Below are 24746 nucleotides of genomic sequence, written 5' to 3' on the forward strand. Positions count from 1 at the left end.
CATAGTTGTCCTTTAATCATCTAATAAAACACACAAAGAATTACTCGCTTCATGATTCGAGTAATACACATAGTTTGCACAGGCTGTATACATTTCCAAGCATTATATGTTTACCAACAAGTCAATAATGCACCCTTAAGACAAGGCTAAAGTGCATGCCGTGTTAATGCTCTTGCAGTTAGAAACGTTGGCTCCCGATAAATCGTCCAATGTAACGGACATCCGCGTTTCGACTCTGGACTTAGTCCGACCACCCCGGAACTAAACGGTCAAAGCCCCGGAATTTTGCATATATGCTAATTGTATTCGTTGCATTTGTTCTGCAACAACAAGAATATTATTAAGAATGGATTCTCCCCATTATCAAAATCCTTGACACGATTGCGCCTTCTTATTGCCGTTCTTATTTACGTAATGGTGAAAAATGGGCTTGGTCAGTGTTGTTTAATTACGTTCCATAATCCGATAACTGTACGAAAAGCGCACTCGATGCTAAATCCGTTCTATGGGCCCATTATGCTGTCATGTTTGCGGTCCATATATCAAAATGAAACACACTGTCAATAATGCATTATTGGAATTAATCTTCACTAAGGATCGGACCAAGTCAAATTCATATTTTGGGGGGTTGTAAGAAGTTTTTAAAAATTATTTATTTACATATTTTACAAACTAATTATATGGACATTTTTGAGATACGACTGCATTTCATTTTGATATATGCCTGAGTTTTGACCGAAAAATATATATAGATGTAAATTAGATATATTTTTTTATTATTATTTAAAATTCAATGAATTACTTATTTTTTAATAAAAATACTTGAAATTTCTTTTGTCTATATTTTGTTATTATTTATTAAATTATTATTTTATATATTTCTATTTTTTAAATGCAAAATAAATGAATAAATAAAACTAAAAATGTTTTTTTTTTGTTGTTTAAAAAATGTTATGTAAGATTTATACAGGTATCAAACAACTGTGGAAATTTAAAATCACCTAATAGTATAATAATAAAAAGTGCAGGTAGTACCAAAAATTTATTATAGGAAGTGTGTACATGAATTCTCTGACTTATTTGCTTAATGTAATTTAATGGATTTACCTCAAATATTTAAGTTGGAAACCGCATTGTATTTAAGGATTAGATTTAGTTTTATGAGGCAGTAGGTATGCTAATAATATTAACGATTGGATTAAATAAATCTTGTCGTTAAAATTGGCTGACATTGAGGAAATACTTATTTTATCTGCCTCAACAATCCCTCATTAATTTATTATATACTTGTTAAAATTATATTTGTTTCGTTTGCTGAATCAGCCAAAGAAAATAAAAATCTAAGAAACTCATTCTGCTTTAGTAATGGAATTTGGGTTGCCTAACAGTAACTATACAGAAAACTTTATTATGTAATATTTTATTGATAAACTGAGTTAATAACAATCAACTATTATTTATTAACCGTTTATGAAAATAATCTTTTAATATAAAATTTAATAAAACAACTAAATGTATAACAACTTTTATTTTATTAGAAATATTTACATATTTTACAGATATGGGCATAAGCATAAAGATATTACGAAGTGGTGTGTTATGTACACGTGGTTAATGTTAATATGTGATACTAGAGGAACTTAACCTAACGGAACCATACAATTTGAACACACGCATAATAAACAAATCACAAACCGATATTTGATACAAACAATACATATTTAAATGAAATTACTTTCTGTCTGAAATGTTTAAATGCACGTGGATTACAAAATTGACAATTGTCATATGACCTTAATAAATGTAAATGTGACACAAACAGCTGATATTACTTGAGTACTTTTTCCAGATGTTCCCGCCAAAAATGGGCATTGTCGCTGTAGTTTATAGACGTCGTCGTTTTTCGCATATTTTCTTAAAGTAACAAAAAATTAATGCTTCATTTTACGTGCACGCAGGTTCAAGAAAGCTTAATTAAATGCCAAAACGAAGTGTTTTTCAAAATTGTTCTGAAATGACCTACATTCATTAACACGTCTGCTTATCGATTGAGAGATATTAAAGAATGAGGAAAAAAACAAAATTATGCAAGAAGTTGGCGCGAGTGATTAACGATTTTTTCATCATTGTAAGTTTTTGCATTAAATCTGGACGTTTCTAAAGCAATTACAGTTGTAAATATTGTATTTGAAATCCGTCGATGCGACAAAACCGTTATTGATCATCACTTTTGGCGCCCTTTTCGCCCTGACGAAGTTGGTCGTGAAGTATCTAGTAACCAAAATGGTGGGATTTGTTGGCGTCGTGCGGTTGGCAACAGTGACAAAGAACACAAATGAAGTTAGGACCGTCACCATTAATCACTGCGTTAGAGACATATTTTTTAGCCGGAATAGTGAGAAAATAGTGCTCGGCTCGTTATAATAAAACAGCATGTGATAAGTGGAGTGGCGTGTAGTGTTTTAAACATGAGAACATCCAGCCAGTGTCTCAGTTAAGGAAGTGATGCCTAGTTATGAAAACGCTCCCACCACTACGCCATTTTTGTTTTAGTTATTATTTAAAAGTTGTTGTGATCCACAATGGTACTAGTGTTACATGTGCTTGTGTACGGCACACCAGTGCCGTATTAATGTTTTACGTACAATTAATGTGTAACGCAATACAACAATTCGTTGCTTTGTTGTATTCCACACCTGCAACAACAGGGTCACTGCACACCAGATATTGGATCCCACTCTGATCGCACGTTCAACAAACAACGTACCAAAATGAGTATGAATATACCCTTGCCGGCTGTGGTCAAATGCGAAACACCCCTGATAGTGGATCTAAGTAAACATCACCATTCATCCCAATTAAAAACATGACTAAACTGATTTTAATGTTACAGCTGAACAAGAAGATATAGTTCACCACTGGGACTTGGATGTTCGTGCGGTCTTTAAAAGGGGCTTCAACAATGATGAAATTCGGCTTAATCAATTCATGAAGGAATATGTCAAGTAAGTACCATAATCTACTTTTTGTTCAATTTTCTGATACCAAACTTCACAGGTCCGTACAAGAAGAAGCAACTCACTTCAAGGACCGTCTAGAACTACAAACTACTATGCTCCATCACATAGAGTACTTCCATTTAACTCAGATCCAGTTGAACTGCTGTTTCATTGAGAAGTACTTGTTTAACATGGAAGACATACTGAGGGAGTACTTCCATTTGGAGGAAGAGATCCTGAACCAGACTTTCAAACAGTTGGGCAAAGTGACCAAACAGTTCAACAAGAGGGTGCAACAATCTTACAGGGTGCTCATGTACATGTTCAATGTGTATCTGCTCAATAGAGAAGATCATATTATGCATGTTATGATCAAAGTGAATATGAATACAATCAAAAGGAAGAAATGCCTTCCATTGCGCCAGAAGATTTATGAGTGAGTACATTTTTTATGTTTACTTTATTCTTGAAGTAGTTTTGTAAAAAATCTGTATGCAAAAAGGTTTTGATTAAGGTAGGTAAGTGTAGTTCAATTAGTTTTTTTTATTAATCAATAAAACAATTTTTAATATGAAATGTTAACTTCACAGTATCTTAATAATTTATTTATTTAATCAATATTGTTTCATGATTTTTCATATGTAAGTTTGAGTTTAAAAAGTAGTAAATGATGCATATGATAAAAACTACTAGTTTATTTATTTACATTATTTACTAGAACTAAGTACATATTGTCAAAAAAAAAAACACTGTAAATATATAGAAGCTTCAAAGATGAAGCTTTTTGTATACTTCTCTATTCAAATAATATATAAATTTTAACTTTTCTCACTAACTGGAAATGAGTAATTTTTTGTGTTTCTTGTACTAAATAATATATTTAACTGTATGAAAAGTATTTATTAAATTAATTATGTAAAGTGTAAATGTATTATTAAGTAATTACAGACACATTGAATGAACGCAATAGATTTAGAATTTGATTAATATTTATGACTAAAGAAATATCGACCTAGAATTAATTAAGTATATATTAAAGAAAGTATGCAATTCTTATTGTTTTTATCTTCAAGTTTTTTAATGTCGGACGTATTTTACATGTACTGATTACTAAAATTTTCAAATGTACCAATGTGATTAATAACTGTTTGATAATCAAAAACAAAATTTAAATAACTTGCTGATTGCCATATTACACATTAGATTTGATAACAGACAAATTCTGCACATTACCGATTTTTGCATTTTTTCATAATAACATAACCAAATTACCACGAAATTATTTCACTTATAAATTTAATCGATAACTGTGAAGACAACGGACGAAAACATGTACGAATTGTGTTCGTGGCTTCGAATCTTTGTGAAATTCTTAGATTATTTGTTGCAAGAATGTTAACAGTGGTATTCATGTAACTGGATTTTATAATGTGTGAATTTGAAATAAATAATATGTTAAGAAAACACAGATGATTCATAATAGTCAATTTAATTAGAAAAAAACTTATAGATATGATAACCTTTATTGTTTTGTCTCCATTGAATATTTATTCCAATTAAAAATATATTGCAGATAAAAAATCATTTTTGTAAATTCTGCGGGTTGAAATTATATGTATCAATAAAAATTTTTACATCTGAATCTTTACAGGCATCTATTCGTTCCGAAGTCTACAGACCTCTCGGACGAGGCGTATTGCCGTGCGCACATCCTTTATCAAGACTGGAAGGACTGCTATCTCAAAGAGTTTCATTATTTGCTCGACGAGCTCCTCCTGCACCGCTACGAACGCGATAAGGACTCGATAGAACACAGTGAAACGCTCAAAAAAATATTGTCGCCCGAACCGGAATCGATGCTTGACCGCCTCTCGGAAATTATGGACCCGACGCTGAGCATCGCCCGCGAATACTTCAAGCACGTGCAGGACAACGGCTTGAACGGATTGGACAATGAACTCGATTCGGTTCCTGATATTGTAAGATTGAGCGATTTTCTGCAATGTGGATGACTATATGTGTTTTAATTTCAGGCTTACGATGACGATGAAACTGACGACGTCGATTCGGGTTTCCTCAAAGCTTATCAAGGCGTCATGGATAGTATTTCCAATCTGATGAACGATGAGAATGCTCAAGCAGTTATCGAAGACGACGATGACGATGATGTGCAAGTCGTCTCGGTTGAAAAGTCGAAGAAGAAAACGTCGGAGCCGATAGTAATCGATCTCCTAGACGACGATGATGATGACGACATTCCCAAACCTCCTCAGGTAAGTTTTATCTATTCACATAATTCTATTAATTTTATTTATGAATTATATGTATTAATTTGGTTAAATGTTTCCTTATTTTAAATTTTTTTATATTTGAGACTAGTTTAGATCTTTTCAAATTAAACTACCGGTTTAACACAGTTCTAAATAGGTGTGTTTATTGACATCTTAATAATACATCAGTAAAATAAATCAAATCGGTTTTATAACAAGGCTTGATAATAATGTATAAGACCAAAACTAGTCTCAAAAAAATGGAAAATAAAACACCCTTGTTAAAAATGGAATGTCAGATCCATTCATAATCTACGTATTGTTAATAGAAATCTCCTGGAAAGAACATGGAACCAGTGGCATTGTCGTCGAAGTTCCTAGACGCAATCAAGTTGCCAGAGAAGCCGAGGCGTGTGTTCAAGAAGCGCGTGAGGAAGCCGTCCGTTGAAGAATCGGCAGAGAGCGTCGCCGAAGACAAGACCTCATTCCCGTGTCCTGCCACTTTGATATCACACACGACTTGCCTTACGTACACATCGAGTCCGCCGGTCCAATCCACCATATCGAGCCGTACGGCCGTCACGAACAGTGTCAGTGTATCACGTGTTAAAGTTAACGAACAATCGAAGGACGGAGAGATGCGTAGTCCGAACGTTACTAGGGCGCTATATATTTACGGTATCGAATCTCCGCCTTCGTCGACGGAAGACGGCGACAAGGATCAAGATCACGTTAACAAGATGCTGAAGGATAATAATCAAACAGTTTCTGCATCACAGGATGAAACGTACGACCAGAAAGGCGATAACATTTCATCCATTATTGACACCCCAACGTCGGACAGAGAAGGTGGATCTTCATCAATTGGCGACTATGTGGAACACTTGAACGAAATTGAGGAACAGAGCATTTCACCTAAGAAAATAGCGCCAGATATATTGCCGAACACCAAGAAAAAAGACACCGGACAAACAGGTGATGAGACCACGGCATCAACCACGATACCTCATAACGACTTGGGAGACGATTATCAATTTAACTGTGACGCTGAAGAGGAAGAGTTGCTAAAACGTTATGAAGACGATTTAGATAACACCATCGTCGAGGACATCGAGGTAGAACAATCCGTCGACGATCCTGACGTTACTATTAAAATTCATTGTGATATTCAACCAAATAACACTCAAGAAATCGTAGAAGAGAGAACAAACGACTTAGATAGTGTAACTCCCGACAAGACTGAATCTAATGCAGAGTGTAAACAAAATGGCGAATCAAAGACGCAGGAAATCCATCTGAATAACAACAAAGAAAAGGAGGTACAACAACCAGAACCAGAATTATCAGATGATAACGAAACGGCCAAAACTAGCGGAATAGAGCCGGGCAGAGTCATTCACACGGCAAAATGCAACAACACTTCTGTGAGGGCGAATCTAGGTTTGATTTCCGTTAACGATTTCGAGAATTTCCAACAAGATTTATGGGAAACCGTTCAGTGCACTGATAGCACTAACGGTTACCAGAGCGACGAAGAAAACAGCGAGGCTGTACGAGTTGAGTCGGTTCAGAGTCGGGACGAAACTCAACCGGAAGATCAGATAGTCGGCGACATTGAAGTCACTGAATCCATCGACATGGAAATCGATGCGGTTATGAACGAAATTGAAACGGTCACGAATGAAGTCGACATTGAACAGGTGGTGAGTGAAATGGAGCCGGTTGAAGAAGTTCCTGCGATAAAAAAACTGAAAGATATGGCAGTGCAGGACAAAAAGAACGGAAAAATAGTAAAATCACCGAAGGCAAACGCCGTCGTACAATTCATGATACCTGACAAGATCGTAGTGAATGTTCCTCCTTCTCCACCACCTTACAATCCGGAACTGTCGGACGAGGCGCCTGAAATGCACTCGCCGGAGATAGTTTCGCCGCCTTACGAACCGATCGACGAAATGGACGATTACGATGAACAAGTGAATTTGGAGAAGGAGAAAGAGAGAGCACAAAAAACCGAGATTCAGGTGTTGCTCGAGCGTAGCATTGTCGAGGATTACGAGCCGGTGAAGACGCCGCGCGGGCGTGGTCGTCCAAGGAAGGCGCCGGAAGATAACGGTGCCGTGTCCAATGATAAATCAGTACGAGGGATCTTAAAAAAGACTGTTAAAAAGAACGTTAATATAGTGGAGCCTTTTTTCTCTCACATTATCGATAAAAGACAAGTCAACATGCTCAAAAAAATGTGTATACTTGACGACACCCTGTCAAAAAGTCAGATAGAAAAGGCACTGCTTGCTAACATTAGTGAAGTCAATCACAAAAAAGCTGAGAAATCAGTTTTCTTTATGCTTAAGTATGACAAATCTTTACCAGGAACATCGACGAACGAAGTTAATGAAGTTAATGTACCAACAGGTAATTTTAATAGTAATACTGATTTAGTTAATAACAGTTTTCACAGTGCTTATTGTTTTACAGCAAATTGTACCACTTCACCTCTTAATTCCGAAATTTCACTAACCCCTCCTACAGTCGAACCTAAAACCATTGTTAGTTATGCTTCTGATCCATCTGTAAGTGGCGAAAATACTCAAATAGTTAGTCCAGAAATATACTCGCCCGTAGATAATCAAAATTTAACCGCGAATTTAGAAGTTCAAGGTGCTCTTAATATTACAAATGTGTTTCCGACAACAGAAACTCAACATTTGTCAATGAATTTAGAGGTTCAAGACACCGTTACCATTGCAGATGGATCAAAGAAATACATACTGACAATACCTGTACAACCCACCAATAACAAAAATTTGTATGTATTGGACGAGAAAACTAGTGAATTTATATCGTCATTGTCACTCAATTCTAGTTCTGAACACGTAACAGTAACTTCGGAGCCAGTCGAGTTTAATCTACCAACGTCAAGTGAATATGCATCTTCTTTAACTAAACTCTCGGTACCGGTCTCTGAATATGTACCAGTAACAACACAGACGCAAAGCAAATCGGATAACGACTCATATAGCATTGATAAGTACGGGACGAGTTCGAAACATACGCGACCCGAATCTCTTTCTCCGCCAAGTAATTATCAAATTTTAAATCCCAATGTGCCTGTCACTAAACCAATAAGTTATAACATCGATAGCACTAGTGATTACGCGTATAAAATGTCGAACCGTGAATCTCCCCGCCCTAGGTCTAACGAGTACGTGCCCGTGTCGCTTACTTCCAAAAAGGAGCTAACGAAGGCTAGACGTAAATCAAAATCTGTAGAGCTCCCGCCAAGCAAAAGGTCTAGTAATTATGTACCTATAACCGCACCTTTAACAGCGCATTCTAAATTAGAGCCCAACAGTTACGACACTGAATACGCGTCCTCTGTCTTAAAATTAAACAATTCGGAGTCTTTACCCAGAGATTTGAGTCCCCCCGTTTGCAAAACTAGTGAATATGTGATATCGGACCGTCTTTCGAGCTCAGAAACTGTCAGTTATAATGGTGAATATGCTACTCCTTTGTTGAAACCTTTGGCACGCGAAGATAGTCCAGTTAACAGATCTGAGTATGTGCCAGTGCCAACTGAATCTCTAAATGTGAATCCTGAGACCTTGAATAATTATAGTATTGCCAATCCAGAAGATTATTCGACTACTTTGACTTCGCTCTCTAGTAAACAAGAACAACCCCCCTTGTACATACCCAAATTGCCTTTATATTCTAGTACTAAGCATAATACCTCGCCTTCGTTTATCAATGACTCGTCGAATGACTACGTGCCAAGTGTAAGCAGTTCCTCCAGTTATACTAATTTATACACTAAAGATAATATCGATAAACCGCAGTTGCTTTCTACTAGTACCCCAGCGGATAATCTTATCGCTGACGCTCCTATGGAGTACATAGTCATAACTGAACCTAACAGATCCGAACCTTCGAAAGACATTTCCGTGAACACTATGAAGAATTTTCCAACAATTAAAACTCAAGACATTTCCGTTACCGCTACTTCTGACATCACTCTCATTAAATGCGTAAACTTATCATCTACACCGATAGGTGCGATTACCACCTCTGAATCGGATATCAAGGGGTCCGATTTGGGTCGTTTGTCCGATACTCCGCCGCAAGTTCTCCTAAACGACACCACTTTAACGTTGCAAGCAATTACGGAATACACCAAAGCTTTCGTCTCCGACTCCATCCAACTAGTCGATTTACCTTTAACAAGCGTGTCTGAAACGTTCGTTCGCGATTATAAGAAAATAGAACCCGTAACTACAGTAAAAGACAATTTCGAATCTAGTCATCTGTACAATTCGACCATCACATCAACCGAAGACGAGGTTGTCAATGTAGTTAATGTGGATTACGATGAAAATCCTCATCAACTGCTAGAAGATGCATATCACCTGACCACGAATATCGCTAATTCCCGACTGAACACCGAATCAACTGCTACGAACTCATATCCAATTTTTTGTAATACGTACGCCGCCTTCCCAAAAGTACCCCTACATTCCAACGAAGACTGTAATTGTGAACGCACTCTGACCCCAAAAACCCCACTCCCGAGGAATCCCCCATCAGACTTCTCCAATTCTTCCGATTCATCTCTTTTGTCGAATGAAGTGGTGCAACGTTGCATTCAACAAACAAGCGAAAACAAAGAAGAAGATAATTCGTCAATTAGTAGTACTTATTTTTCTAATAATTCAAACTTTTACCAAGATAATTCTGAAAATAATACTAACAATGCTGTACCTTACATTCAACCATCAATAATACCAGACTCTTATGATTTTGATAAAAATAACAAAAATGAAGTTTTCAATAAAATCGATGCTAGTATGTTTGATAAAGATGAATACGAATCAAGTTCTTTAGCTACTTTACCATTAAAGAAACGCAAGCGTAAATTATCAATAGCAAGTTCGAAAGAAGACCCAGAAAACGAAGAAGAAGCCCTGGACCCTCAGCAAATAGAAGCAATCATAGCAGAAGCAAGATCGCAACCGAACGAAAAACAGAAGAGAATCGAAGAAGACAAGAAGGTGTGCTATCCGGGTACCACCGCTAGGATGATGAACATAGCCGAAGTGAAGGAGAAGTTTTTCTCAAATGTCAGCGAATTCGATGCGCAACGTACATTCAAGACACTAGCCGAACGTAAAGAAATACCCCCCTTGCCCAGCGGTTATCTGGTAAACTCCGAGTCGCCCCAAAAAGCCACTTACATCCCTCCTCCCGCTAAAAAACCACGTACTGACACGTACGACCTGAAATCTCCGGGCTACCCTTTCACCCCCGTTCCCGAAATGTATCTAGCCGATGGGCTGTCGAAGGCGCCCACGACCGATCTGAACAAGTCGTTGCCGCTGCAAGACCCCATGCGTTATCCCAAACTCGTGGGCGCCCCCGATTACGGGCTCCCTCAGTATCCGACCAGCTCAATCGGGTCGATGGGCGGGCCCACTCAATACACCAGCTATCCGTACTCGAGTCCCACCTATCCGCTGGTCAATATTCCGTCCGTTGCGCATTACAATTCGTACATGTGTCCTCCATATGAGACGGCTCAATGTCCTAGGGTAGAGGAGGCACACCTTCAGAAGACTCAAGAAATCACGAAGAAGAAGAACACAAGAACTACCACCAAGAGGAAAAGTAGCAAAAAGAAAAAATAATCGACGTCATTTTGAATTAACTAACCTTTCAATTCAATTTACTATTCAGTATTTATTTTTTAACTTTGTAAATTTTTGCATGGCTGTGATAGTATTAATTTGTTACTATTTATAAATTTTTATCAAATGTTATTAACTTATTTTACAATTAACTATGAAGATATGAGAACACTGACTGAAGCAAGAAGAATAGAAATCAATCATCCTGATCACAGAGTTTATACGCCGTGGAATTACAAAATATATTCAACACAGGGTGACCGCTCTAATTTTCACGTCATCCTCGCATTTATTTATCTAATTATTTTTTTATATAATACTTTACATTTATTAATCATTTTTTATTATTCGACTGATGTAAATCATTTACAAATCATCCAAATTAATCATAAAATATTATCAATGTCAGAAATGTACTTTTAATTTTTGAAACATGGACGATGTCACCGATCCATAAGCCCTTATCGACTTTTTCTGGTTTAAGGTTCCAACAATTTCGGTCAGCCAGTCACTGGAATGAGACCTGGAAAACGAAAACTAAGTAAGTAATTACTTTGTACAAGAAAATCTTATTGCATTTAATATATATTTAACTTTTTAATGACGATGCTTTTACATTTTAATTGTTTCCCATTTTGCTTTTATAACTTTTTAAAAATATAATTTGAAATGGTTTCAGATGAGGCAGGTAGCTCGGTCGACAATTTAGGTAAGCAATTCATTTTTATTTTTATCAGGATACCTGAGTATGCAATAATGAGCAACATAATACGACGGTACGGCCACATAATTAAATAAATCTGGTAATTAATATAAAAATAACGTATTTGTATCTCTAAATAAGTTTTTTATTAGAAATATTTTTCCAGAAATTAAAGAATTTCATTTTAATTATGTGGTCTTCTCTGTAATCAACATTTTGGTTTTTATAACTCAGGTTCCTTACATAGGAAAAATGAATCAAAATTCACAACTCTGATATTGTTTCCTTTTTCCTTTTCAACTTCGATTGTTTCATAAAAGATGACTAACTTTTGTTTTTTTATAGGCGAAAGTAATGAAACTCCGAAACGGGTGGCGCGTGGTAAGTAAAACAACAAAATTTTCATTATCTGTTACATCGTATTTTTAACATTTTTTTTGTATATTGAAGTACAATTGTTTAAGCTCGTTAATTATTTATTTATTTAGCTTGTACTAAATAACAGCGCTTTTAATATTTCAGTTACCACAATCAATATCTAGAGAATCTTTTCCACCAGACACGTGGTGATATTTCTCAAACCTTCGTGACTTCAACTATCGACTTTTCTTTGTCCTTCGTAATCTAGTCTCGTTCCGCCCCATGACGGGAAAAGGCAGTTATTTTTTCGTATCGATTTTTCATTTGTACGTTTTGGTCAACGTGCAATTTTCAGTCTTAGATTTTCAAATAGTTGTGTGAATATCGATTATGGCAAACATATATTTTAAATATTAGACTGCATTCTAGTAGTTGCGAAACTGGTTATTAGCTTTTTTGTTCGTAATTGTACATCTGCTTCAACCATTACAGTGCCAACCACTTTTTTATGGCAGTATGATCTTAAAACTTGCCTAATTTACCACGCTTCATAAACTTTGGCACATAAATTGCTAGCATTATTATTTCATTATTAATCCAGTTATGATGATGGATACCAGGTTCATAAGACCTACGGATGAGAATACAGGAAGAGAATTTTTGGAATCATCGTCGTTTATTATTATCAAGAGGATATATACTACAACTATTGAATTAAATAGTTTATATAATTTATCATATAAATAAATGTTTTTTAGGATGTGTGTTCTGCAGAAATGTTTAACAGTTTCATTTTTGCTTAAACATTTCTACAGTATTAAATTGATGTTGTGTTCTTAAACAATAGTGGTTTATTTTAAACAGCCATTGTTTAACGTATGTGTGAAATTGAAACAAACAATTGGCATTTCAATTAAAAACTGTTTGTCATTGTTACAGTTGAAAATTGAAAATTCAGCAGAAAATTATTGGAACGTTGTATGGATGTGAAAGAGATGTCATCCTTTCTGATATTTAACATGTACTTTTCTCAGTTTACAGGAAATCGGAGGGGACAAAGAGGAGAAGGAAAAAGCGCGGTTCTTAGTGATACTAGTGACTAGAAAAGACTAGGGCACATATTTGCCACGAATTCCTTTTCAAAATTGTTAATTCTTTTACCGGTGCAATTTATTTTAAAGGGCTCTGAAAGGGCGATGACCTGTACCTACCTGCTGCAAAGCGAAATTTTTATCTGTGATTTTAAACCGTAGAAATATTGTGAATAAGCAAGGACGGTGATGTCCTCCATGTACATATTTAATATCGATGTATTAAAAAAATTAAAAATAAAGGCTTGTAAAATATGTAAATTGTGTAACATGTAAAGTACAAATAGAAATATAGTTTTTCAAGCAGTTTTGTATTTATAAGCATCTCATTCTCATTGTAATTATTTTGTAATTAAACAAGTTTTTGTGAATTGGATGATGTAATTGTTTTTACGAATAAATATAAAATATATTGTTTTTATTTAACTGGAATTATTATTATTTTCATCAACCACAGATAATTTTCTACATTATAAAGGGAGTTGTTTCCTAAACTTTTTATAGAACATTTTATATAACTGTTATCGATTACCTTGTACGTATTCCGCCTTCTTGGACGGTTGACGTCTTTACAAATATTGTATAATTATAATCTAAGAATAAAAATACAAATTACAAGAAATATATTTAATAAAACTCAACTCAAATCACCCAGAGTACTGATTCACATTGATTGTAAAGTAACAAAACGCAGACAGCTTAGTTTGAGGATCGACAACATCGAAACGTATGAGTTGCCGTCCAACGCCCAATTTCCCAATCAGTCTTCTCGCCCATTTCGGACTAGACTTCACGTATTTCTGTCTCACATTCGTTACTGGAGCCGGAAATCTCACAATCATTGAATTCGATTCTTTGGACATTTCGAACGTTTGATCCTCTGGACATTTTAACGTTGGAGGCGGCGAATCTAGACGATAAAATATCAGAACGTTGCAACAAAACAATTAACACTTACGTTTGCAATAACCATCCATGATTCCTTCCCAGTTACGATCGAAACCACATACCACCAAAAATTGCCCCTTCAACATATAACCTTGGGGGCAAACCAAAGAGCACGTGGTTCCTGGGCTATTCACTACCCGTCTTCTGCCATTTTTACCGAAGAGTTTGACTGCATTTGTTCGCGAACACTTTATGTAACCTAATTTTGGTGGAAAAATGGGTTTGCACGTGGCAATTTGTGAACCTTTATCGTTTTGGTACATCGAGTAATCCAAGCATTTGTACGATCCTTCTGTATTAACACAACCATCTTTGCATGATTTCTTTATTATCTCTTCCTCACACTCGTTTATATCTGAAACAGTTCTATTAATATGATTAATTCCAACATTCGTTTAGTTTATACTTCCACCACTTATTAAAAAATGTTATTTAAAATTAGTACATGAATTGAAACAGCACTAAACTACTAATGAGTTAATGGCAAGATGTTTAAGCTTTCCAAACCACAAAAACAAACAGAACTCTTACCATTTTATTAAAAATCTTTCTAATAAAACTCGCCGTATAAACAGAATTCGTACTGTACCTGTTTTATTTTAACTTAAATAAAACAAATCTAATAATTTAAGCGTATATTTAATAACACTAGCAATAATAAAAGAAATACTTGAATCTACTGTATACCTTGACAAGTTTTCCAATCTGAGGACAATTCCATTCCATCTGGACACGAGCAAAAAGGCCCATTAATGGTGTTAATACAAATATGAGAACAACCTGCATTTCCTTCAACGCACTCGTCAACATCAAAACAGGAATGTCCATCAGCACCTAAAGTGGTTCCAGGTCTGCAACTACAGGTGTACGAACCGTGTGTGTTATGACAAATGTCGTCACAAAAACCATGTCCGTTTCTTCTTAAACATTCGTTAACGTCCACGCAACTCTTACCGTCGTCCCCCAATCTAAAGCCTTCATTGCAAGAACACTCGAACGAACCCGGATTGTTCGTGCAAATCGATTGACAACCACCATTGTTCGTCTTGCACTCATCAATATCTACAAGAAACGTATTTCAAAATACACGATAGTCAGTTACCCTTAAATACCTGTAAATGTGTTACGCCTAAAAATAACACAAGTCAAAACACCGCTATTTTAAACTCACCTAAACAAGTCCGCATGTCTTTGTCTAATGTGTAGCCGTGGTAACAGGCGCACTTAGGTACACCTTTCGCTCTACAAATCTGCGAACATCCCCCTTTCCTCATCCTGCATCTTCTGCTCGTCCGTCCCAGATCCAGGGTTAAATTGATGTAGCGATTTTCGGTTTTGTTCGTCTCCGCGTGATAAGTCAAAGTTTTGTTGAACGCCTCGCTCTCCAAGCTGTTCAGATTCACTTCCGGGTTCTCGTTGATTTTTTGTATCAGATCGTCTAGGGTTAAGTTTTTGGGTAGGTCGGTCTTGGCGGTGGTGACGTCCAGCTTGTTTTTCAATCTGCGCTGCTTCTTGCGTTTTCTTTTGCGCAACCTCCGCCTTCTAGGTTGGGTAACTTGATCAGATTGAGCTGTTGAAAGCTTATTTTCCTTTGGGTTCAGTTCGTTATTGTGTCCGAGTTTATTTATTTTCCTCGAATTTTGTGATAATTTATTTGGGACATCGTCGTCTGCCTTTAGTATCCCGGGGTTCGATAAATTAGCAGTCAGAGAAGAATCGTTTGATTGTTTGATACCCCAATAAGATTTATATAAAATTGATTTTTCATCGGACAATAAGAATCTTTCAGTTTCAATCCGATCGCTATGTCCTGAAAATACATCCAGAGATAAATTGTGAAACTTGAACTTTGACTTTGTAATTTCTTCATTGAATCATACTTATAAATAAATCAATTGCCGTATTTTCGTCAAGTTCTTTGTAAATCTGGTTCGTTTAAAATTAATTACAACACGCCACTAATCCCGCTTAATGAGCACAACTAATTAATGATACTTATCGTGAAAATGAGATGTTCTTAATGTTTTACGAGAAAAACACGCACAACATATTAAGTCAATTGCTACATATGTTAACTGTGTTGATAAAAATACATGCCGGAATTCAAATCTATTGCGGAGAAAAAAAGGTTTTTTAAATGTTTTACGCAAGACATCCAAAAGACGAACACAGAAACATTTGAAATTAAATACATTGTTTTACAGTTAATTCTTTACAAATTGTTTTTGTGTTGCATGTTATTGTAGGTGGAGACGTTTGTTAATTAAATCAATGTAAAATTCCGTCAGTCGCTTGCGCAAATGAATAATTATTTCCAATATCAAAGGTTGAAACTGAAACAGCATTCCATTAACAAAATAATTTTGAATTAGATTATTATTAGACGACACCAATAATAGATCAATGAATGTAATTGACTCAATGATTTTTTATTGGCAATGAATGTGTGGTCTTATGAAATTTTGATGATACCATTTGTCATTTTCAATTCATTCCATCGTATACAAATATTTTTCTTTTCTTGTTTTATAACTAGAAAATTGAGAGTAGATGAAATTATTTAATTTCAGTTCAGGTCAAAGTTTATGACTATTTTATAAAATTTTCTTTTAAAATCCATAAGTAAACTAATAAATATAACTAAATATAATAAATAAATAGTTTTAACAATATTTTCAAAACTGCAACTTAATTAGGATTATTTTAAACATTAACTTAAATCTATTTTGTTAAATTTTATGTCTCACCTGTATTTGAAAGTATAATACACATATTTATTTTAATTATGTTACTATAATAATAAAATACACTTTTCTTAAATAAAAATTAGTCCATATTTTTTCATATAAATTTCAGATTATTACTATATATTAAAGTTAATTTAAGTATAAATTGATTAAAAACTCACCTGTTAAAATAACACAAGCTAAAACAAAGATCACGAAGTGTAGTATCATCGTGGCCGTAGACTGAGGTTGCAATAACCATAATAATTCTTCCGAATGTGGCGTTCGCCTGGGAGTTGGGATATCAAACTAGAGCCGGCATGTGCCACGAAAGTATTGTTGTTAACACGTCCCGAACATTTCTGGCGCCAAACTACTTCATTTCACCACGTACAGATATTATTAAATTTAAACTGGTCCCGCATTCGCTCTATTAATGCGACCTCCGTGATTTACTGTAGGTGTTAAGATGACTACGGTTACGGGATTAGTTTTCCTTGTTTATTTGCTTGCATTTACTCACGTAATTTCTTTTGAGTTTGTTTTGAATTCCAGGGATAATTTTAAACAGTGGCAATATTTGGTTGGAAAAACATACATATCATTTAAACCAACCCTTCTGTTGGAGTCTTACTTCTACTACGATTTTTTTGTATGTGTGGGTCAAAAAAATTGACTATTTGTTATTTAATCCTTTAAAAAATGCTCTGCAAAGATGAGCTATTAATTTTAATAAGAAGGTCCTCCTCATCTCAGTTTCCCATTTTTTCTTCAATCCGATTTGGCAAAATTCATATCTCGCCATTACTTGATCGAACATTACTACACGTAGGAAATTGAACGCTCTACAAAAAAGGTAGGAAGAATTTAATAATTTTTTTTTTTTTTCTAAATTAAAATTATTTTGAATATTTTCAAATGGTTAGAGTAATCGATTAACTACAGGAGAGCTTTTTTGTATAGAGTTTAATTTCATACAAAAATATATATGTTGTTGTATATGAGGAGGACCTTCCTATTAAAATGAATGAATGAGTGAATGAATGATGAATCTTTAGAGAACATTTTTTGAAAGTGTCTAGAAATTTTTAAGAGTCAGGCATTTTTGTAATTTAGTTAATTTGTTAATAAAAATTAATAATAATTGAACAATTATATTGACGAACACTCAACTTCTAACAACATAATTACTTTTATTACCTGCTTCTTGTCTTTTTTCTTTTACATAACTGTATTTAATTGTCAATTGCATGCCTCGAAATATTTCCAAATTTAGAGCTACAGCTATAAAGTGAAATCTGAATCCACACATGGGAATTTGAGAAAAGGTAATGTGACTTTAAACAGATTTTCTGAAACCAATTATATCAACAAATTCACGACTAATACGATGGTTAGATTAGAAAACTACACTTTTTTCCTATTCATTATCAAGGATTGTGCTTCACCCATGTCTCCGAGTCGTTATTATAGGAAAATTATCTGAGTATCCCAATCCACTTGGTTTTTTACTATTGTTAAATTTTTCGGTTTGTGTTATTTTCAGGTGAAATTACAGTAATTTCAGGTGGAGGTGTGTTCAGGTATTGATAAAACTAGGTCTTGGGTTTTCTATGTCATTGATTGACATTTTTAAATTAACCTTAGGTGCACGTTAAATTTCCTAAATACATCTAGTTTTCTGCATTAAGATGAACAATATCATTAATGTAATAATTCTAAGGTAGGTTACATGTTGAGCTTTAATATTCTTGTTACTTTGGAGTTACACACGTAAGTTGTAAATTTATATTTATAAACTTAGTTGAAAGAATTATTATTGTATTTTCAGGGTGTCCAAGAATCTTTTTCTTCTACACAATTATGAAATATATTCAAAATTAATTTTAAATGAAGTTGACTCTTCAATTTTTCTGTATATTCCATAAAAAATTGAATGATCTTTTTAGTTTGAGAACAACTTAAATTAATTAAATTTAGTTTTTTTTCAAACTTTTTATGATCATTGTATCTTAATTTTGCTTAAAGCGATATTTTAAAAGCATTTGATCAATACTTTTAATTGTATAATCAATTAGCAAATTGAGAAACTAGCAGGTTTCATATAAAACTCATTTTGTGGCTGGAAGTTTCGTTCTACTGATGTTTCAGTGATAAGTAAGTAAAAATAATTAATGAAGTTTTTTTAAAAATGTTTCACACAAATTACACCAATAGAATTTTAGGAATTAAATACGAAAAATATTTTTGCTCGTAATTTTTTTCTAATTGTGCATGTATTATGAAGATTTTTTTGTCTTTATTTTAGATTACGAGGATAATTTTAAACAATGGCAATATTTGGTTACGTAGACGACTTTTTTAAACGCAGAAATATGATTTATAATTTAGGATTGCCCACGAAAAATATGTCTAAACTGAAATATGCTTATTGTATAGGAATGTTTCTATTGGCTCTGATATATTATTGTGGAGAGATTGTAATGATTGTGCAGAAATCAGATAAATTGTCCGAAATTACTGTTATTCTGCAGATGTTTTATGGATTATCGTTGAGTTTTTATAAATTCTACATTGTCGTATTTCGTGATAAAGACATTAAAATGATAATGGTTTTATTGCAAATGGATGAATTTAAATACAAACCTATTAAGAATTTTCAACCATACAAGAAATTTAACAGAGAAAGTAAAGTTGCGTCCAAATTCTGTTTTCTAGTAATGTCATGTTATATAGGAATTGGAGCTAGTGCTCATTTTTCAGCAATATTAGAAATACACTCTTCATCTTTTGGAACAATTAACGACACAAGAACCTGTGTTGAGATTTTTACTCATTCCACTTATGTACCTTTTAAACCAACAAGTTTATTCGAGTGCCATTTTTATTTTGCATTAGCAGACTTTCAGTTGGCAATTTTTGCTTTGTGGATATCAGGTAAAACAACAACAGAATGTATTTTTTAACTACTCACTGATTTTATTTAAATAGTTCACGATATGACTTATATTTCCCTGGCGAATTGCTTGAAAACCCAACTACATATTCTTGGAGGAGCAATTCAGACCATCAGAGAAAGAACTTTGGATAAATTAGAACTACCTTTGGATTTTAATGTATTCAGAGATGAAGATCATTTGATACTGGAAAAAGAAATGTACAAGGAACTTCGTCATTGCACCAAACATTTAATCATTTTGATTAGGTTGTAAAGCACCTTTGATTTTAATTATTATATTTAAATCTTTTTAGAGTTTACAATGAGCTTGAAAATATATTTTGTATTGTCATACTTGAACAATCCGTTGTTACAGTTATGGTGCTTTCATCTTGTCTTTACGCTAGTAGCCTTGTAAATAACTATTTCTTTATTTACTTTACTTAAATTGAAAAAAAAAAAACGATTTTTAGGCTACTTTTGGATCACCAGTATTTTTCTCGCAAATTGAATTTTTTCTGGCTGTTTTAACCCAATTCACTTGCTTTTGCTGGTTTGGAAATGAAATTTTTTTAGCCGTAAGAATCAGGTCAATTTTAAGTATTAACACAAATTGTAGATTTTCAGGGCGAATTTGTTCAGGACTCAATGTTTCAATGTAATTGGTTAAGTTCAAGCACTCGGTTTAAAAAATGTTTGATAATGAACCATGAACGATTAAAAAAATGTCTATTCTTAACTATCGGAAAATTTACTGATTTAAAGTTATCCACACTGATCACTGTAATTTGTATTTTGATGTATTTAAATGAATGCTAATATGTATTTTTTAGGTTGTACGAGGTTCTTTTTCATATTTTGCAGTTTTTAAAAGTGTTGATATTTAATTTTACATAGTATCGAAAACTTACCGAGCAATTTTACACATAAAATATTTATTTTACTGTTAACTGAAATCACCAAAAATGCACAATAAGTTAATAAAGTATTTCAATGAAAATGTGTTTTATTTGGTGTTATCCATGTTTTAAGTTACTAATTTTAAAATATTAAGAAAGTTGACATTATTTATTAGATGTATAATTTAATGTCCCTTAAGTTGAGAATGATTTAAAATCATTAAATTTACTTTATTTAAAACATAAATTATATTTGTTTAAAGTTATTAAATAATAGTCTATTATTTAATATAAAACAAAACACTAAATGCAAGTACATGCATTTTAAATTTAAAATCATTATACTGATTCCTAATATTGTGATCATTGATTTTGTTTAAGCGATTTTTTTAAACAGTAAATCAATACCCAGTTCTAATTAGAATAATTAATTAGCAAAATCTGAAAATGGCAGCATGTAAAACTCAGTTTGCCATTGTCCTTCTAGGTCAAAAGACGTCTTACTGGTAAGTAAATAAAATAAAAATTATTTTTAATAATGGTATATTGAACATTTTTTTACAATTTTTTAAAATCATGATATGTTTTCTATATTTTTTTTAAATTTAAATTATAATTTACTTTTTTATTTTTAATACTTTTTTAGTAGGACATTATTTAATAAAATAATTATTTATTTATCCGTGACTTCTCTGTCGACTGTTTCACACAATATCAAACTTTTTGTTTCAGATTGGGAGGATAATTTAAAAAAATGACAATTTTTGGTTACGATGACAATTTTTTTATCCTCAGAAATAAGATTTATACAAAATTAGGAATGCCCAAAAAAGAAATGCCGAAACTGCAATATGTCTATTGTATCGGAACATTTCTATTGGCTTTAGCTTATTATTGTGGAGAGATTGTATTGATGGCTGAGTATTCGAACGATTTGTCCCAAATGCTCGGTTTCCTGCAGGCGTTTCTTACTCTAACAATGGGTTTTTATAAATTCTTCAATGTTGTATTTCGAGATAAAGAAATAAAAGTGATAATGAATCTTTTGCAATTGGACAAATTTAAATACAAATCAATTAAGAATTTTGAACCATACAAAAAATTTAATGAAGGAATAAAAATTGCGAACAACTTGAATTTGGTATTAGTAACAGTTTATTTTGGAGTTGGATTCACTGCCCATTTAATGGCGGCATTAGAAATGCACCTATCGAGTTATGGAACAGTTAACGATACTAGAACTTGTGTAGAGATTTTTATGTTCTCCACTTACATACCATTTAAACCAACCAGTTATTTGGAGTGTCACTTTTTCTTTGCACTTGTAGATTGCCAGTTAGCAATTTTTTCGGTGTGGATATCAGGTAAAACAAACACAACATCTAATAGTTTTTTAATTAATCAGTGATTTAATATGTGTAGCACATGATACAACTTATATTACGTTGTTGCATTGTTTGAAAACACAATTTTATATTCTGGGAGAAGCGATTCAAACCATAAGAGAAAGAACTTTGGATAAATTAGGTCTGCCTTTGGATTTCGAAGTATTCAGAGATGAAGATCATTTGAAGTTAGAAAAAGAAATGTACAAGGAGCTTCGTCGTTGTACCAAGCACTTAATGCTTTTAATTAGGTAATGAAATAAAACGAATTCCAATTATTTTTATTTAGATTATTTTAGAGTTTATAATAAGCTGGAAAACGTATTCTGTTATGTTATACTAGGACAGTCTATGGTTACTTTAATGGTACTTGCTTCTTCTCTTTACGCCAGCAGCCTTGTAAGTTATTGTTTTCATTAGTACAATTTTAACGAAAATATATAAATTTTAGATTCCCTTCGGATCACCAGTGTTTTTCTCCCAAATGGAATATTTAGTGGCTGTTTTATGTCAATTCGCATTCTATTGTTGGTTTGGAAATGAAATTGTTTTAGCTGTGAGATTTAGATTAATCTTAATTAATATTGTAATATAATGTAATTTTTCAGGGCGAATTTGTTCAAGATTCTATGTTCCAATGTGACTGGTTGAGTGCAAGCATACGGTTCAAAAAATGTTTGATAATAAATCACGAACGATTGAAAAAATGTTTATTTTTGACTATTGGAAAGTTCACTACTTTAAAATTATCTACACTTATTACTGTAATTTATATAGTCCAATGTAATAAATTTTAGTTAACATATATATTTTTTAGGTTGTACGAGCTTCGTTTTCATACTTCTCAGTTTTTAAAAATATTGAAAATTAATTTTAACGGAAAGATATTTTCATTTTTAGTCACTTAACGCGATAAATTCACACTTAATTCAATACAAATATAATTAGTTCTTAAGCACCACTTGATTGTCAATAAATTAACAATCAATTCAATATAATTATGTATACTTAAAATGAACAGTTATTACATTATTAAAATTATATATTTAGTGTTTTTTTAAATGCTTCATTTTAAACATTCTACATATTCTCAAATGTTATTTTTATATTTCGCATGAAAAATATTTATGTAACCACTATTTTTAAAAGAGTAAATATTCAATAAAATAAATGCACAATTAAAGTCATGAAATATTCAATTTTTTTCATTATAAATAGAAACATTGATTTAGTAATAAAATATTAGATAATATGATTCTCCAAAACTTTCTTCACAACGTTTTGAGTCTTAAATAAAAGTTTAATACCAAATTATATGTTGTCTCTTATATTCACTTGTGTTTCACAACGAACTACACTTGTACTTTCATTAGTTCAGAAATAAAACGAATATAATAGACATTTGATTTAGTGCTCCTCAGATATATTATAGTATTAAAAATGGGATTATACGGTTGTGATGATAATTTTTTCCAGGCCGTAGGATTAAGCAGACTCACCGATATACCAATTTACATTTATACAATTTATCGACTGTATTTGACTGCTTTAATATTTGGTTTATTTTGTTGGAGAAACTATTGCGATGAAAAATTCCATGGAAAACCTGTACTGGTCCATCAACAATCTAGAAATATTCTTCACGCAACTGCTGGGCATGATAAAGTTCTACATTTTGACAATTAAAGAGAAAGATATTCAAGATATGATACGACTGCTTCAAAACACGAACTTCAAATACAAACCTATAAATCAATTTCAACCCTACAGACGTTTCAATGAAGAAAAGAAATTCTCCACACTAAAATGTGCAATAATTGTCACTCTACTTGGATATCGGGGGATTTGCACATTTGTCAGCCGTGATCGGATTGCATACGTCTGATTATGGAAAACCGAATGAGAGCAGAGTTTGTCAAGAGTTTCTGAGTTATTATGCTTACTTGCCTGTTACACATTCAACTGGGGGTGTTTGCGGCTATGATTGCAGGTAAAGTAATTAAGATAGTTGAATGTTATCAAATAAATCTTTTCAGTCACATCCCTTGTGAATTGTTTGAAAACTCAATTTTTCATACTCGGAGAAGCCGTTCAAACAATCAGAGAAAGGACTCTAGATAAACTGGGATTATCTATCTTTGGATTAAGGATGAAGATGTTCCTTTATTGGATGAAGCAATGAATAAAGAACTTCGTCATTGTACCAGACATTTAATAAGTTTAATTAGGTAAACTGAATTTAATTGAAGTTATTTCATTATATTTGTGTTTTTCAAGGGTTTACGATGATTTGGAAAAATTGTTTTCTATGCCGATTCTTGCACAAGCAATGGTATCTTTAATGGTGGTCGCTTCTTGTCTTTTTACCTGCACCAGTGTATGTTACACACATTAATTTTAAAATTTATTATAATGTATGTTGATTTAAGTTCCTATAGGTTCACCGAGTTACGTTTTAGGGTGATTTTCTTCAAGAATCTATGTTCAAATGTGATTGGTACAGTTCAAGTACAAAATTTAACAACTGTTTGATATTAAATCACAGAAGATTGCAGAGACCTTTATATTTGTCTGTAGGAAAATTTACACCTTTAAAGTTATCCACATTAGTTTCAGTTATACGAGCTTCATTTTCATACTTCACAGTTTTTAAAAGTGAAGTTGAAAAATAAAATGCATTTTAATAAATAAATTACATAATTAGAAAATAAGATTATAGTTGTAAACTAAGCGTTAATTAGAT

General features: G+C 33.1%; 4 protein-coding genes across 5 annotated transcripts; 3 read left to right on the plus strand and 1 right to left on the minus strand.

Moving 5' to 3' along the window:
- Positions 1–2305: 2305 nt before the first annotated feature.
- On the plus strand, positions 2306–13533 carry LOC109596836 (calponin homology domain-containing protein DDB_G0272472). 2 transcript variants are annotated; one of them, XM_049963930.1, is made up of 10 exons: positions 2306–2835; positions 2894–3005; positions 3058–3435; positions 4651–4978; positions 5033–5272; positions 5599–7684; positions 7748–11494; positions 11633–11662; positions 12002–12037; positions 13051–13076. In XM_049963930.1, the coding sequence occupies exons 1-7, from the start codon at positions 2772–2774 to the stop codon at positions 10951–10953; spliced, it is 6414 nt and encodes a 2137-aa protein (XP_049819887.1). In that variant the 5' UTR covers positions 2306–2771; the 3' UTR covers positions 10954–11494; positions 11633–11662; positions 12002–12037; positions 13051–13076. The 2 variants fall into 2 exon arrangements, with proteins under 2 accessions (XP_049819887.1, XP_019867987.1); XM_020012428.2 differs by having other exon boundaries at positions 2312–2835; positions 11438–11494; positions 13051–13533.
- A 192-nt stretch (positions 13534–13725) lies between these two features.
- Positions 13726–17209, minus strand: LOC109596823 (uncharacterized). Its single transcript, XM_020012415.2, has 5 exons — positions 16964–17209; positions 15227–15865; positions 14743–15117; positions 14066–14410; positions 13726–14017 (listed from the first exon to the last, which is right to left on the minus strand). The coding sequence occupies exons 1-5, from the start codon at positions 17010–17012 to the stop codon at positions 13755–13757; spliced, it is 1671 nt and encodes a 556-aa protein (XP_019867974.2). The 5' UTR covers positions 17013–17209; the 3' UTR covers positions 13726–13754.
- Positions 17210–19780: 2571 nt separating this feature from the next.
- Positions 19781–20713, plus strand: LOC109596835 (putative odorant receptor 92a). Its single transcript, XM_049963163.1, has 5 exons — positions 19781–19986; positions 20034–20133; positions 20193–20297; positions 20347–20502; positions 20553–20713. The coding sequence occupies exons 1-5, from the start codon at positions 19781–19783 to the stop codon at positions 20604–20606; spliced, it is 621 nt and encodes a 206-aa protein (XP_049819120.1). The 3' UTR covers positions 20607–20713.
- Positions 20714–21372: 659 nt separating this feature from the next.
- LOC109596809 (uncharacterized) lies at positions 21373–23046 on the plus strand. The gene is made up of 6 exons (XM_049963071.1): positions 21373–21982; positions 22041–22254; positions 22303–22402; positions 22455–22559; positions 22612–22767; positions 22821–23046. The coding sequence occupies exons 1-6, from the start codon at positions 21373–21375 to the stop codon at positions 22872–22874; spliced, it is 1239 nt and encodes a 412-aa protein (XP_049819028.1). The 3' UTR covers positions 22875–23046.
- Positions 23047–24746: the final 1700 nt, after the last annotated feature.

This window comes from Aethina tumida, chromosome 2 (assembly GCF_024364675.1).
Source record: "Aethina tumida isolate Nest 87 chromosome 2, icAetTumi1.1, whole genome shotgun sequence".
NCBI classification, from domain to species: domain Eukaryota; kingdom Metazoa; phylum Arthropoda; class Insecta; order Coleoptera; family Nitidulidae; genus Aethina; species Aethina tumida.

Bases quoted from the DNA above. Each gene is read 5' to 3' on its own strand.
- LOC109596836 (XM_049963930.1), top strand. From the start codon at position 2,772: ATGAGTATGAATATACCCTTGCCGGCTGTGGTCAAATGCGAAACACCC. The intron at 2,836-2,893 runs GTAAACATCACC...TTAATGTTACAG, and splicing joins ACCCCTGATAGTGGATCTAA to CTGAACAAGAAGATATAGTT. The intron at 3,436-4,650 runs GTGAGTACATTT...GAATCTTTACAG, and splicing joins TTGCGCCAGAAGATTTATGA to GCATCTATTCGTTCCGAAGT.
- LOC109596823 (XM_020012415.2), bottom strand. From the start codon at position 17,012: ATGATACTACACTTCGTGATCTTTGTTTTAGCTTGTGTTATTTTAACA. The intron at 15,118-15,226 runs GTGAGTTTAAAA...CGTTTCTTGTAG, and splicing joins AGACATGCGGACTTGTTTAG to ATATTGATGAGTGCAAGACG. The intron at 14,411-14,742 runs GTATACAGTAGA...GAACTGTTTCAG, and splicing joins AGATTGGAAAACTTGTCAAG to ATATAAACGAGTGTGAGGAA.
- LOC109596835 (XM_049963163.1), top strand. From the start codon at position 19,781: ATGACTTATATTTCCCTGGCGAATTGCTTGAAAACCCAACTACATATT. The intron at 19,987-20,033 runs GTTGTAAAGCAC...AAATCTTTTTAG, and splicing joins CATTTAATCATTTTGATTAG to AGTTTACAATGAGCTTGAAA. The intron at 20,503-20,552 runs GTAATTTGTATT...TGTATTTTTTAG, and splicing joins AGTTATCCACACTGATCACT to GTTGTACGAGGTTCTTTTTC.
- LOC109596809 (XM_049963071.1), top strand. From the start codon at position 21,373: ATGACAATTTTTGGTTACGATGACAATTTTTTTATCCTCAGAAATAAG. The intron at 22,403-22,454 runs GTAAGTTATTGT...TATAAATTTTAG, and splicing joins CTCTTTACGCCAGCAGCCTT to ATTCCCTTCGGATCACCAGT. The intron at 22,560-22,611 runs GTGAGATTTAGA...GTAATTTTTCAG, and splicing joins GAAATGAAATTGTTTTAGCT to GGCGAATTTGTTCAAGATTC.